The sequence below is a fragment of the Primulina tabacum genome, chromosome 18 (genome assembly GCF_025594145.1).
Source record: "Primulina tabacum isolate GXHZ01 chromosome 18, ASM2559414v2, whole genome shotgun sequence".
NCBI classification, from domain to species: domain Eukaryota; kingdom Viridiplantae; phylum Streptophyta; class Magnoliopsida; order Lamiales; family Gesneriaceae; genus Primulina; species Primulina tabacum.
In genome coordinates, this window is record NC_134567.1 from 25,397,436 (window position 1) to 25,413,255 (window position 15,820).

Consider the following 15,820-nt stretch of genomic DNA (forward strand, 5'->3'; position numbering starts at 1 on the left):
CGTGCATACTTATGTGAGCGCTGATAATGTAGAATTCACCTAATATTTTTCGTCGCATCCAATAGATGAGTGTCACTTCATTGATGCTCAAATAAGTGTGCATAGTAGATATACGAATCATAGGCTATGTATTCGTATATATGTTCAAGAATCCATGCCATTCTTGGACTTTAAGCAAAGGGAAAAAGATGGGTCTTTTCACATGACTTCCATGATGTAACTAACTGGTTTTTATTCACATTTGTTCACCATTTGTGAATAGAAGGAACGACTAAAATAAAAACAAAACAGTTTATAGATTAAGATTGAAGTTTGATAAAATAAGACGACAAAAATCGTAAAAAGACGAAGATAAAACACAAAATATGAGGTTTTTTTTTTTTTACTTGATTTACCATAGTCACCTATCGCCGTGAGCTCGGTTTCGACAGTAGCCTCATCACAGTTTCCATTTTGTTTTGAATCAGAAGAGGTTTGTCAGAATGATGATTTCAATGTATTATAGGGTCAATAATAGTACTATATTATCAGAACTTATCTTTTTCTAAAAGGAACTTCGTGATAAACATAAATACTTGCTTGTCCTAAAATCCAATGCTAGATTCTTTGATTCCCTTATCCCTAAAGAAACAAAAACAATAGGCCAACCCCTTTAATCAGTAAAGAAATTCAAGAAAATAAATAATGGAAAGTTAGAAAATGAAAAATAATTAAATTGGTTATCCCTTTCAATCTTTAAAAAGAAACATCAATTAAAGCATCATCTTCATCTTTTCCCATCAAAACTTCTCAAGGTTTATGGAAAAGTTGCACCCAAAATTGGAGGGAACTGCATAGCTCGCACTGATTCATCCGGTAAATCCAACGACAACAAATCGAAGCTCAAAGATGTGTTCTGTGTTCAAATTTTTTCAAAAACACGAATTTTATGAAATTTCCGATATCGCCCACGAACAAAAAAATAACATATATAGGTGGGAAAACATATGAATACAAACCAACCTTGCACTTTTCCTCTTTTCTCTCCTTTTCAGACTCAAATTTGATGTGTCTTGCTTATTTATTTTTTGCTCCATCAGAGAATCTCTCCACCCTTTCAAGTCAAATGAAGATAGAAAAAAAAAGGGAGTTGTAAACAGAAAAAATAAAGTTTGATATGAAATGGGAAAATGGGATAAATGAAGGGCAACAGCTTATATTCTTCCCCAAACATAGGCCCACTCGTGTTTCCTTATAAGGTGAGAGGCAAAAAATCTCTCATAAAACAAGAAAAACAAACATCCTTATACCTATGATCAAACTCAACAAAACCTTATTCTTTCGAAATAAACAGACATGCCTCTTCAAAAGGATCAACCTAAAGAAATGAACTTGGTTCTATCAAGTGACGCGAAACCGAGATTGAAATGGACTCAAGAATTGCATCAACGGTTCATCGATGCTGTCAACGAGCTTGGTGGTGCAGAGAGTTGAGTATATAGCTTCTTCTACTGCTCAGGATTAAACATATAATATCCCTATTTTCCACTGTGTATAACCGATATATACCACATACTTAGATATTAAAGATATAATTATACTTTGAAATGCAGAGGCTACACCAAAATCTTTGATGAGGGTGATGGGAATTCATGGACTCACTTTGTATCACCTCAAGAGCCATTTGCAGGTAATGTTATTGAAAGTTCCGTTTCCACAGGGTGAATGTGACGAGGGTGAGTGTTGTGTATATCAGAATGTAGGTGTTGTGCGTAAGGTGTTGTAACACCCACGACAACATGCAGTGAAAATTATAGTTTAACACATTAACACACAACTGGAATGACACTAATACGAGATACGAGAGATAAATTATGCACAAGTATAAAATACTTGTGCGGTGCCTCAGGGCAAAAAAATTCACTAGAAAAACTTGTAAGTTTACAAAAATCAATACTAGTGAAAGAATAAAACAACTCCCTTATTAAGGCGAGTAACAAATTTCATCATAAACCTCTAACAAACCGTATAACCAAAATACATAGGATGCATCAACTGAGAAGTGAAAAAGTCTTCAAAAATCAGCGCACTAATCAAAACAGTGATTAGGTGTTGTCTTCAGATGTAGTCAGCACTTCACAGCAACACTTTATCAACGACGCGAGATTGCTTCAATCAGAAAATATTTTCTTCGTACAAATGCATCTCTGTCTCTCCGAAAGTTTTATGCTCTATATCGTCCACCTCTTTTTTGTTTCTTCTCCTTTGAGTCCTATTTAACATAGAAAAACCAATTTCATTAGGAAACAAACTCTTTTTAAAACAAGGATAGTATCTTAAAGATATTGTGATATCATATCTTAAAGATATTAAGAGTCATATCAAATATAGTCTTATATCACATATTGAATTTATACGAGATCATATCATCAATTTCGAGATTATCCTCATGTCTAGAAAGACAAAATATTAAAGATAAAAAAGGAAAATATATCAAGGAATAAAATTCCTTTCAATTTCCCTCTTTTTGCCTTTCCGGACAAAACAACCCAAAAATGGTTGTACATCTCATCTCCCCCTGAGTTAGCAAATCAGTGACTCAGCCAACTTTAGTTGACTCCCCCTGAATTCTACCGTTAAGCCTTCCCCTGATGAAAAATATAGTTCACTCAGGTGTTGTATGTTAGATGTTGCAACATTCAGATCATAACACCGAAATAGTTCATTAATCAGGAGGGACAAAGATCAGAGAGAATAAACGGACAACTAAAATACTAAAACCATCAAGAGAGAAAAAAACTCAAAATCTCATTATCCTTCATTACTGCCATCATCATCAGCCATTTTTGCTCCACTGGTTCTAGCTATATCTGTATCTACTCCCCCTTTTTGTCCAGAATGGACACTTTCACCCAGCAGAAGCTCATAGTCAGCCACTTGATTTTCATAATGTTCAATGGTTTTCTTGGCATTTTCAATCTGTTGTCGACTATAGGCAATCTGAGCTTGAATGTAGGAGATAGACAGTGTGACATAACCAGTAGGAGGAACATCTGTAGGTGGATGTTCAGCTGTCTCAGGCACATGTTCAGATGTTGTATCATCAGTGTTGCCAACATCCGGAGCAACATTTGAATGCAGCCAAGGCAGATCGATCTTTCTGTTGCCTTTGAAATAAGCAGGAGAAATCTTCAGAGGATCTTTGACAGGGCAATGATCTCATCAATATCCTTAATGAAACCTTGAGATTCCAAGATTCCATAAATCAGTGAAGGGTATGGCAGCTTTGTTTTCTTGAAGTCTCCTTCAGCATATTGCAATGATGTCCTGAACACCAGATTTCCAAAGTTAAAGGCCCTTTCAGTACCAATAGCAAACAACACCAGGGCCTGAGATCTAGTCACAGTAGTAGAATTGGTTGACGGTGTCCAATTCCAGATTGATGTCTTGTGCAGCACGGAGAAAAAAGAAGTGAGATTAGCAGCACTCAACTTCTTGGGATAATCAGGGAATACTTTGATCAGGCCTCCAATGAGCACAGAGGTTACAGCATTTATGTCCAGATCCTCTTCAACTTCCTCAATATCCTGAGTGTTGTAGAATGCATTGATCATAGAAGGTGAGAACTTGTAGATACGATCACGAACAAACACTCTCCCATACTTCACCGATTCCTCATCTCCAACACTGCCCAGGAGATTGCAGTAGAATTCTAACACTACACGGCGACAGTAGGGCATAACAGTAGTGACTGTGGATAGCAACCTTCGGTTCTTGAGAAACTCAATCAAATTGTATTTCCCATATGCATTAACATCAATATTTTTCTCCTCAATCAGCTCTCTCTGAACAAACAGCGGCCATAATGCCAAGGCATCCTCAGAATAAAATTTGGGGGAAAAAGACTTACTTAAATCATAGTCAGCCGAGTCAATGTGGCGCTCGGTGTTGTCAACATCCACCTCAACACCGGCAGCAGTAGCAGCAACATCATCAGAAGACTCACTAGCTTCAGAGCCAATATCCTCAGATTCAGCATCACCCTGTTCCTCAGATTCAAAGTCAGATACAGACGATGAAGAGGAAGAAGCTCCAGGTCGGTTTTGCTCAAACTCCTTCATCATTTCTGAATCAGGTTCATCATCCTTAGAAATTTGTTTCTTGGCAGCCTTTTCTTCCTTAAGGTGAGCGAGAAACTCGGCCAGAGATTGTTCATCTTCTAAAGGCTCATCAGGAACTCTTTCTTCTGCAACATTTTGAGTATCTGTGATGGGGTTTTGTTTTTGAATACCAGAAGTAGAACCAGGTTCTTTTGCAGCAACAGTTGGTTTGGGGCGAGCCACCAACTCAAAATCATCATCATTGGAGTCGTCCCCAGATGAGAAATCAGGGTCCAGAAGATTTGAGGAGGTAGATGCCCGTGGTTTCTTGGTTGGAACAAAGTCAGGATCGAACCCTGCTTGTCTCTTTGACCTTCGGTGCAAAGAGCAGTGGGAAAAGCTTTATTCAAGACTTCAAAGTCCGGTGGATTCTCGACATTGATCTCGTTCCCAGGTTCACCAGGAGCGATCATTTCCAGTGGAGTTGGTTCTTCTGACACGCCCACAATTTCCATCCCCTCAACATTGGTTTCGGCTGTGGGTGTTGTGTCAGGTGATTTTCCACCCATGCTCGCAGCCACTTCACTCCTAATGTCGTGAGGATCGAAGCCAGCCATCTGCGAAATCAAGAACAAAAGAAGTAGATCGGTTCGAAGGACACAGAAAATCGCGAAGAACAGAGATATTTTAAGCAAAAACAATGAATAGTGAGGGAAGGAGAAATTTTAGAATGTGAGGGAAACTACTAAACAGTAAAGTTATTCTTCGTCCATTCCTAATTATTTAAGCACAACTCTCCAACGGTAACATTCTGTTGAGCCGCAACTTCAGAACATTTTCAACTCAATTTTTACTCTCACCCAACGGTAACTTTCTGAAACAGTGCCATCATTATTTCAAGAAATCAGGCAGGATAAAACACCACGTCGAATTAACCCCACAAACAGTTAGAAATCAAGAAATTTCAAAATTAAGTCGGTTAGGGTTTTCTTCGTATTTCATGAATTAAAAACTGATAGCCCACTGGTCATGATGAATTCACATAACAGCAGTATGAATGACTTAAATTTATGCCTAAAGTATGATCAAAAATGAAATGCACACGCATGTGATCAAACTGTGATCAGTCTGTACTTAGGTGTTGGCAACACCTCTTGGCAATACTCACAAGTTGGACTCAAACTTTCTTGAACATTTTTAATTCAGACATGGTAGCTCCCACTCTAGAAGAACGATCTTCATAGTACTCCTCTAGGTAGCTTTTTCCATCTGTATTTTGAATTAGAAGTGGTAGCTCCCACACTAGAAGAACGGTCTTCATTGGACTCCTCTAGGTAGCTTTTTCCATTTTCTTCTAAACAACAATTTTTTTTTTCTTTTCTATTTTTCACCTTATTGCTCAAGAATTTTCTAAGTCATTTTCTACTTTGGACAAGATCATGTGGTACACGAACATCCTCACAGCTTAATGACTTAGATTCAGCACACTCCATACTTTAGAAAATTTTGATAGAAAGTTTGATTCACAACTGAGAGCACACCATTCAGTAACCTTCACTTGTACAGGCTTCACACAAAACAGGATGTATGCAATATGTCTAGCATCCTAAAAATAAAATGCACATGCATGCTGAGTGTTGTCCACAGGTGTTGTAACACCGAGGACAACATCCGTGAGTGATCATTGTGCACACAAGCTGAGAGACTTCCTAAGATTGGAAAATCTCTCAAAATCCAATGGTTTTGTAAAAATATCAGCCAGTTGGTTCTCAGTTCTAACAAATTCCATTCGAATTGTACCCTTATCAACCAAATCTCGAATAAAATGATGTCTAATGTCTATGTGTTTCGTTCGAGAGTGTTGTACTGGATTTTTTGAAATATCAATTGCACTTGAATTGTCATAGTATACAATTAAGGTGTCACTGTTGAAACCATAGTCTTTAATCATTTGATTCATCCACAAAAGTTGTGAACAACAGCTAGCAGCTGCAACATATTCAGATTCAGCAGTGGACAGAGATACACAATTTTGCTTTTTACTATACCATGGCACCAAATTGTTACCTAGATAAAAACATCCTCCAGTGGTACTCTTCATATCATCTAGATTTCCAGCCCAGTCAGCATCACTAAACCCCACTAGATTTGTGTTTGTTTCTTTGGTGTACCACAAACCTAAGTTAACTGTCCCGGCTATATATCTCAAAATTCTTTTGACAACTTTTAAATGAGTGACTTTAGGATCAGCCTGGTACCTGGCGCACAAACATACACTAAACATGATGTCGGGACGACTTGCACTTGAGTAAAGAAGAATGCCTATGATTCTGCGATACTGGGTGTTGACAACACCTGCAGCAACATCGTCTTTGGACAATTTTTCAGTCGACCCCATTGGTGTTTTCATGTGTTTAGTGTTCTCGGTAGAAAATTTCTTCACCAAATTCTTGGCATACTTGGATTGACACAGAAAGATACCATCATGCATTTGTTTAATTTGCAATCCAAGAAAGAAACTTAATTCTCCTACCATGCTCATTTCAAATGTGGTAGACATGCATTTAACAAATTCATCAACATGCTTTTGAGAAGAAGCACCAAAAATGATGTCATCCACATAAATTTGACACACAAGAATATCATGCTTCGATTTTTGAATAAAAAGGGTTTTATCAACCTCACCTCGTTTGAAGCCTAAGTCAAGCAGATATTCAGTAAGCCTACCATACCATGCTCGTGGAGCTTGTTTAAGTCCATAAAGTGCCTTCTTCAACTTGTAGACATGGTTCGGGTGGTTTGGATCTTCGAACCCTTTAGGTTGGCTTACATAAGCTTCTTCATTCAAAATGCCGTTCAAAAAGGCACTTTTCACATCCATTTGATATAGTTTTATGTCCATGTGACAAGCGATAGCAAGTAAAAGTCGGACTGACTCAATCCGGGCAACAGGGGCAAATGTCTCATTAAAATCAATTCCTTCAATTTGAGTATACCCTTGAGCAACTAACCTAGCTTTATTTCTCACAACAATCCCAGATTCATCAGTTTGGTTTTAAAAATCCATTTGGTTCCAATAACATTCACATTATCAGGTCTGGGAACCAAATCCCACACATCAATCCTAACAAATTGTTCAAGTTCCTCATGCATCGCATCAACCCAAAATTCATCTTTTAAGGCTTCATTTATATTTTTGGGTTCAATGAGCGAAACCAAACAAGAATGGCTTACTTGAGAGCATACGGAAGTCATGCATACTAGACCCATCATTTTCCGATAATCTACCTTCTCCTTCTTTCCTTCTAGTTTGCATTCCTCCAAATGCTTCTCCAATGATATGAGATGATGGATGATTTTTCTGAATCTTACTGGGAATATCAATCCCTTCATTGGTTACAACATCATCATTTTCAGTATATTCTCCTGGTTCATCATTTGATTCTGCCAGTGCAGGTGTTGTCTCAGGTGTTACAACACCGGGTGTAACATCTGTGTTAGGCAGTGTCTCACTTATGTTCAGTAGCCCATCAATATCGTCCTCGATTGTTTTTTTCCCGTTAGATCTGCAAGATCGTCAAAAACAACGTTAATAGATTCCATAGTCGTTCTTGTTCTGAGATTATACACGCGATATGCACGACTATTGGATGAATAACCAAGAAATAAACACTTGTCACTTTTAGAGTCAAACTTTGCAAGATGGTCTCGGTCATTCAAAACATAACATACACACCCAAAAACATGAAAGTACTTCAGGTTTGGCCTCTTTCACATGATGATTTCATAGGATGTCATAGTAGAACCACTCCTTAAGTACACACGGTTTGAAATATGACATGATGTGTTTAAGGCTTCGGCCCAAAATCGTTTTGAAATATTCTTTGAACTCAACATGACCCTAGCCATTTCTTGCAGTGTCCTATTCTTCCTTTCGGCTATTCCATTTTGTTGAGGAGTCTTAGGGGCCGAAAATTCATGAGTTATCCCTCTCTTTTCACAGAATGATATAAAGTGTGAGTTTTCAAATTCTTTACCATGATCGGTCCTTATCTTACCAACCCTCAAATCATGTAGATTAGTAATCTTAGCATGTAATTTCTTAAAAACAGCAAATGTGTCGGATTTTTCTCTAAGAAAACTTACCCATGTAAAGCGAGAGAAATCATCCACACACACACATAAATACTTCTTACCTCCAAGGCTTTCCACTTTCATTGGACCCATAAGATCCATGTGCAAGAGTTCAAGACACCGAGTTGTCCCAAAGTGTTGCAACACTTGATAGGGAACACGTGTTTGCTTACCCTTTTGACATGCACCACAAACAAAAGGAATTCCAGAGGATAAATTAGGCATACCTCTCACAGCATCGTATTTACCAAGGTTCTTTAATGTCTTGAAGTTTGCATGACCCAATTTTTGATGCCACGAGTTTAGTTCACTCACTTTTGAATGATTGCACACAGGGTCCTCTCCAAGTTGATAACAATTGTCAGCCGACCTTGTACCTGTCAAAATACATGTATCAGTATTATCAAAAACTTCACAATTGTCTTTATCAAACTTAACATGTAAACCATCATCACAAAGTTGACTTATGCTTATTAAGTTTGAGTTAAGTCCTTCGACATAAAGCACATTGTGTAGACTAGGCAGTCCATCAACATTCAAGGTCCCTTTGCCAGCTATTCTTCCTTTAGCACCTCCACCATATGTCACATGACCATTCCTTAGTTCAGCATAGTCAGTCAAATAGTCTTTAGAACCTGTCATGTGGCGTGAACAGCCACTGTCAAAGTACCATATTCCTGCAATGTTAGTTTTTAACGAAGTATAAATAACAGAACATTGAATATTAGCCTTTGGCACCCAAACCCTTTTTACCGATGGTTTTCTATTGGCAGTGTTACGCCGGATGTTGTACAACACCTGTGGCAACACCTGTTCAGATTCCCATCTTTTGTAGTCATCTCTCAGTTTAAAACAGTAGGGTTTGATATGACCAGGTCTAAAGCAATAGTGGCAGATAAAGTGGCGTTTTCTGGACTTGGACTTCTTTGTAGATATTTGCCTCTTTGATGAAACACCTTTTTCAGTGTATGTAGCATTCGAGATTTCAGCACTTCCTTTGAAAAAGACAGTTGGTTTTCTTTCAGTGTTGGAAGACTCTCCTATTTCAAATTGGTGACTCGTATAACCAAGTCCAGCTTTGTCATTCTTTCCAATCATCAAGAGTGAATCAAGTTTGGATGAACTTGAATTAAGCTTCGCAAGAATTTGAGTTGCTTCTCCAAGCTCTTCCTTGACTTTGCATAATTCCAGATCTTTCTTACTTAAGATTACTTCAAGTCGTGATACTTGTGCCTTCAGCTCAGTGTTCTCTTTGGAGAGAATTGCATTCACTTTATTTCTTTTGATCCAGTCTTCATACAATTCTTCATACATTGTCTGCACACTTTCCAGAGTGACTTCATCATCATCTCCTTCTTGGTTTTCAGACTGACTTGATTCACCAAGGGTTGTAGAATTAAGACACACTGAATTTGAAGAGATGTTGCGACCAGGTATTGCAACACCTGTGGCAACACCCAAAGGATTGATTTGCATTGAACGCTTCTCCTTGATCACAGCAGACAACGATGTGTGATTTTCAGATTCATTTGATCCTTGATCATCATCAGACTCTTCATCACTCAAAGTGACAGCCATGCCTTTGTTTCTCCGAAGTCGATTGGCACACTCATTGGCATAGTGTCCAAATCCAGAACACTCTCTACATTGTACTGAGTCCAAATTTCTGACATTTGATTGGATTTGCAATTCAGTTTTTGGTCGAAATTGTCCTTTTATAGGAGTAAATTTTTGAGCTTTTGCAGAAGTGGTGATATTGGGTAACACAGATTTTTGTCCAATTTTCTTCTTCTCTCTCATTTTCTTCAAGTAATCACCGAATTTTTTAGTAATTAGAGAGATAGAATCTTCACCTAAATCAGATTCATTCACTTCTTTAGATATTTGAATGATTTCATCATAAGAGTCAGTTGAAACTTCAAGGGCTATTGTCTTCCCTTTATCCTTCTTTTGTAAATCAAGATTCATATCAAAAGTTCTGAGAGAACTCATTAATTCATCCAGGTTGATTGTTGAAGTGTCTTTAGATTCTTCAATTGCACAAACTTTGACATTAAATTTCTCAGGTAGAGATCTTAAAACTTTGTTCACCAATCTTTCATTGGACATGGGATCTCCAAGACTGTGAGCTTCATTAGAAAGTTGTCTCAACCGGCTATCATACTCAAGAATAGACTCCTTGTCCTCCATTCTCAGGCTTTCAAATTTTGATGTCACCATCCTTAGCCTAGTTTTACGCACACTCTCGGATCCTTCACAATGTTTCTGAAGTATATCCCAAGCTTCTTTGGCACAAACACAATTGATGATTAAATTAAACATCCTTGTCAACAGACGAGAATATAGCATTGAGAGCCTTGGAATTAAAATTTGACGTTTGCACTTCATCGATTGTCCATGTACTTTCAGGTTTGAGCCGAGTGTCTCCATCAGCATCCTCAATCTTTGGTGGACTCCAACCATCAAGTACACGCTGCCAAGCTCTTCCTTCAATTGATTTAATAAAAACCCTCATCTTTACTTTCCATAATGCATAGTTTGATCCATCCAATACGGGAGGTCTAAAAACAGTGTTTGTTGATGCTTCCATGATCCTTTTCCACCTGGAAAACAAAACAAAACAGGATCTCACTTAGTAGCGTCAAGTGGAGGCTCTGATACCAATTGAAAGTTCCGTTTCCACAGAGTGAATGTGACGAGGGTGAGTGTTGTGTGTATCAGAATGTAGGTGTTGTGCGTAGATGTTGTAACACCCACGACAACATGCAGCGAAAATTATAGTTTGACACACTAACACGCAACTTGAATGATAACAATACGAGATACGAGTGATAAATTATGCACAAGTATAAAATACTTGTGCGGTGCCTCAGGGCAAAATAATTCACTAGAAAAACTTGTAAGTTTACAAAAACCAATACTAGTGAAAGAATAAAACAACTCTCTTATTAAGGCGAGTAACAAATTTCATCATAACCTCTAACAAACCGTATAACCAAAATACATAGAATGCATCAACTGAGAAGTGAAAAAGTCTTCAAAAATCAGCGCACTAATCAAAACAGTGATTAGGTGTTGTTTTCAGATGTAGTCAGCACTTCACAGCAACACTTTATCAACGACGCGAGATTGCTTCAATCAGAAAATATTTTCTTCGTACAAATGCATCTCTGTCTCTCCGAAAGTTTTATGCTCTATATCGTTCACCTCTTTTTTGTTTCTTCTCCTTTGAGTCCTATTTAACATAGAAAAACCAATTTCATTAGGAAACAAACTCTTTTTAAAACAAGGATAATATCTTAAAGATATTGTGATATCATATCTTAAAGATATTAAGAGTCATATCAAATATAGTCTTATATAACATATTGAATTTATACAAGATCATATCATCAATTTCGAGATTATCATCATGTCTAGAAAGGCAAAATATTAAAGATAAAAAAGGAAAATATATCAAGGAATAAAATTCCTTTCAGTTATTGTCTTTCCATGCCGCAGTCTTTCCCGATTTGTTTTGATAAAGGTTCTTGAATGAGTTGTTGCATTGAGCTGCAGAAATATAGGCTCGGAAGAAGTCAGCAGTTACAGAATTGCTGCCAAATCGAACAAGAAAGTATGCAACATTGCGTTATATATATATGTGAAGTGTATCATACAATTTTAAAAAAATTAACGGATTGTGATTTGTATCTTGTTTTGAATTCAGATCATCATGAAACTCAGAGAAATGATGATTTGATCACAGGCATGATTTGTGACGGTGCACATCAGCATATTAATGAGTAATAAGTTTTGAATAAAGTCTAAGATTTTTAATGTTTTGAGGAGGAAACATACAAAGAGTGAATGTTTAAATAAGGGTTGTGTACTTGTGTTTAATCAGAAATTTACAGATAGCTGAGACTTTACAAATGCAAATGGAGGTGCAGAGGAAACTACATGAACAAATTGAGGTAAAAAGGTTTGCTAAGTAACAATTTCTCGGCCTCTGTCACGATGGGCGAAAACGACTCATGCACAAGTTGTTAGAACAGTCTATGTATCATATCTACTAATAAACCGATTCAAGCTTCATCCCACTTGATAAAATTGATCGTATCTAAAAATATTTTAGGTGCAAAGACATTTGCAGCTAAGAATCGAAGCGCAAGGAAAGTACCTACAAACGGTCCTAAAAAGGGCTCAAGAAGCGCTTACAGGATACAGTTCTTGTTCCATTGAAGTGGAGCACGCGAAAGCTCAACTTTCGGAACTAGTTTCAATGGTGGAGTATTCCGGTTGTCAAAGTTCCTCGATCTCATTTTTGACACAAAGCAAAGGCTTGAATAGTCCAAGAAACGCTTCCAGAAAACCATTCGGACATAACAGATCATCGCTCGAAAGCTCGGTAACATCTTCTGAGAGCTGGGACAGGATGGAAGAAACTCATTGTGAGGTTGAAGGTGAAAAAACTAACGAAGGGAAGAGAAGTTCTGTCGAGCTTTCGCTAATGGAAATGTATCCAACGGACAAGGGCGGATCAACAGATGAATGTCGCAGCAAGAAAAGGAGCAGAACCAACAATAATGAGCATGATCTATTGATCGATTTAAATTGCAAATCTTTGGATAATTTCGATTCCAGCCAAGAAGCCATAGACTTGAACTGCAAGGGGGGTGAACTCTTTAATGAATAATAATTAGCTTGTGTGTTGCAACAAATAACTGGTTAGATATGATCCGAAGCATATAATTCTCCGTGTATGTATGTATGTTCTTGGAGATAGATATATATATATATATCTGAAATTACGTAACTAGATATAAAAATCATATTTGAAATGCATTTGAACTTTATTTATTTAAACAAGACAAAAAATTTGAAATTCATATATTTGAAATCAATCGTATCAAACCAATCAATCCGAACATAAATTAAAAAGTAAGTATAATTATTAAAAGGTTGATGTATGTTCTATGTATCTTATTTAAATCGATTGGGATACCAAATGACGACTCCTGCATTAAAAGCCGGATTATAAATATCGGTTTTAAATATATATTTAATGGCACGAGTTATTAAAAAAAATCGAGAGAGAATTGAAAATAATATAATTATTTATACCTTCCAACCATTTTTTAAAAAAAAATTTGAGGGGCTGCTGCCTGCTGGACCCGCCACCCCACTGGCTTTAGCAACAACTGCATCTCGAATCGCATTTTGAAGCTTGCCACTGCCCGGCCACGAAATAATAGCATCATCACAATGACATATAAGTACAAATTAAAGAGATTACTAATGGAGTCCCGCAGGCTTGGTGATTATAAATTATAATGGATTATATCTGATAAATATTTTTGTTTTGATAAGAATCTGATAAATTGGACAACTTCCATCTCTGACGAACTGATCAAGAGCTGAAGTATCCCACGTTACCGTTTCCAAAATCTTGTCGTGTCGAATTTACCACAAAGAAAGATTACACAGTTTACTAACACACGTTAATATATGCGAAGAACATAAAATTAATAGACAGCTTGAAATGAAGATTTTGATGAGCACTGAATTTTTGAATCCCATCTCTCAAGAAGTTTGTCTGATCGAATGTTGTTGGAGTAATGTTGGTAATGAAAGAGAATCGTATGATGGTGGTTCGCTAGATCTTTATTTATAAGCAAAGTCTTCGAATTCAAACTATATACGGGAATATACGAGGTAGCATAGGCTTTCCTATTAATTAATTATATAAAACTTTAGGGAAAATAAATTTTAACGCGACCTTTTTTTTTAATAGATCCACTAAGTTTTCAAATTTGTATTTTTATACACAAAATTTTAATTTTCGATCATTTTGGTCTAATTGCTAACGTGACATAAGACAAATCAGTAATTTTCGGTTCTAAATCAGCATTTTTCGGTATCACAGCAACACTCCAACAAAATAAGACCGAAATCCAAAAAATGGAAGTTGGTGTGCTAAAACAAATTTTATTTGAAAACTTAATGGACAAAAACTCAAGATCGAGAATTAGTGGAACAAAAAGTTATTTTCCAAAAAAAAAAAAATCTAACTTTCAAGCCTATGTCAAATTGAAGAAGCCAACACCCAATGCGTCCTTTAGTTTCTCCTAAGTCCACAACATTAAATTATAGTTAATTTAGATAATAATTATGGTTCATGAATAAGTTTTAATGGATTGAGCTCATTTTGAATGAAAAACTTGGAAAGTCCATTTTACGCTTATTTGTATAATGATTCTTCCACCAGATGTTTTTGAGTCTTAACTAATAACAAGGGAAATAAAATTACAAAAATAGTCTACTGAATTTTCATAATTCTAATTTTGATTCTCTAATTAATTAGTTAAATTTAGGTCTTCATGCGGTAATTTGATTCTCTAGTAATTTAAGTCATTTTTTCATCGAGTAGGTCTATTGTGAGACGGTCTCACGAAATTTTATCTGTGAGACGGGTTAACCTTATCGATATTCACAATAAAAAGTAATGCTCTTAGCATAAAAAGTAATATTTTTTCATGGATGACCCAAATAAGAGATTCGTCTCATAAAATACGACCCGTGAGACCGTTTCACACAAGTTTTTGTTTTTTATCTTTGTATTGACGTGACAATGATCAATATTGATGCTTTTACGTTTATTAATTGTTGATGCACGTTTATATTATTTTTTTTTTTTGCGCGTTCATAGTTTTTTTTAAAAAAAATTCAATCAAATGTGGCTTCGACTCCCCCACCTTTGAACTATCAACAAACGGATTACTTACATGAGATATGTGGTCTCCTAACTTGATAATTTCCCATTTTCAGTCATGTAGGTTTTCAGATGCAGTTTTAGTCTTAGAAGTTGATGTTTATTCTTACCTTTTAGTTTTTCTTTCTACCAGAGTGTTGAATGACTTTGAAAATTGATGACATGACACCGAAAATTGATAAGGTGACATCGAAAATTGTTTGTGTAGTATTATGTAACAACTTACGAGACTAAAACTGCAACTTTAAAACTAATATGATTGGTCAATTAAAAAGAGAAAATGGTCATGTCATATGACCAAAATTATATTTTGTAAAAATTAGGTAAATGGGAAATATAGATAGAAATGTGTGGTCATATGTTATAAGGGGAAAAATTGAGAAACATATGTTGTGGTTAAGAATCGTGTTGTTTTTAGATTCTCGTATTCGATCCACTTTCATAGTTATGTAGATGTACGCTTCATATTTATTATCTTATATTGTGGAAAGTTGTTCAATCTTTAGCACAAAATATCAATCGCGTTACGGCAATTTGAGTGATATATTCACGTGTTTTTAATTATAATCTTTAAGGAAGAAATCGAATTCAAGATATGCAGTATATCCATATAAAAAAAAAAAAGTAGAAACTTTTGTGACACCTATCTCGCAAGTCAATTTTGTGATATGGATTCCTATCCAACCCAACTCATGAAAAATATCATTTTTATGCCAAAAATATTACTTTTCACGATACTTATAGATTAGATTAACTTGTTTCACGGATAAAAATTCGTGAGACCGTCTCACAAAATATCTAATCATAAAAAAAAATTGATCATCGTGTCTTGCCGCAAAAATTGGAAAAATAA

At 36.2% G+C, this 15,820-nt stretch overlaps 1 protein-coding gene and 1 long non-coding RNA gene across 2 annotated transcripts; one reads left to right on the forward strand and one right to left on the reverse strand.

The window, feature by feature from the left end:
• Positions 1 to 207: 207 nt before the first annotated feature.
• Positions 208 to 1,135, reverse strand: LOC142533462 (uncharacterized). Its single transcript, XR_012816760.1, has 2 exons — positions 1,003 to 1,135; positions 208 to 895 (listed from the first exon to the last, which is right to left on the reverse strand). It is a non-coding gene; the product is annotated as an uncharacterized LOC142533462 (long non-coding RNA).
• LOC142533461 (myb family transcription factor PHL8) lies at positions 485 to 12,999 on the forward strand. The gene is made up of 7 exons (XM_075640230.1): positions 485 to 855; positions 1,080 to 1,468; positions 1,593 to 1,669; positions 11,772 to 11,829; positions 11,923 to 11,998; positions 12,100 to 12,169; positions 12,331 to 12,999. The coding sequence occupies exons 2-7, from the start codon at positions 1,336 to 1,338 to the stop codon at positions 12,889 to 12,891; spliced, it is 975 nt and encodes a 324-aa protein (XP_075496345.1). The 5' UTR covers positions 485 to 855; positions 1,080 to 1,335; the 3' UTR covers positions 12,892 to 12,999.
• Positions 13,000 to 15,820: the final 2,821 nt, after the last annotated feature.

Bases quoted from the DNA above. Each gene is read 5' to 3' on its own strand.
- LOC142533461 (XM_075640230.1), top strand. From the start codon at position 1,336: ATGCCTCTTCAAAAGGATCAACCTAAAGAAATGAACTTGGTTCTATCA. The intron at 1,670-11,771 runs GTAATGTTATTG...ATTGAGCTGCAG, and splicing joins ACCTCAAGAGCCATTTGCAG to AAATATAGGCTCGGAAGAAG. The intron at 12,170-12,330 runs GTAAAAAGGTTT...AAAATATTTTAG, and splicing joins AACTACATGAACAAATTGAG to GTGCAAAGACATTTGCAGCT.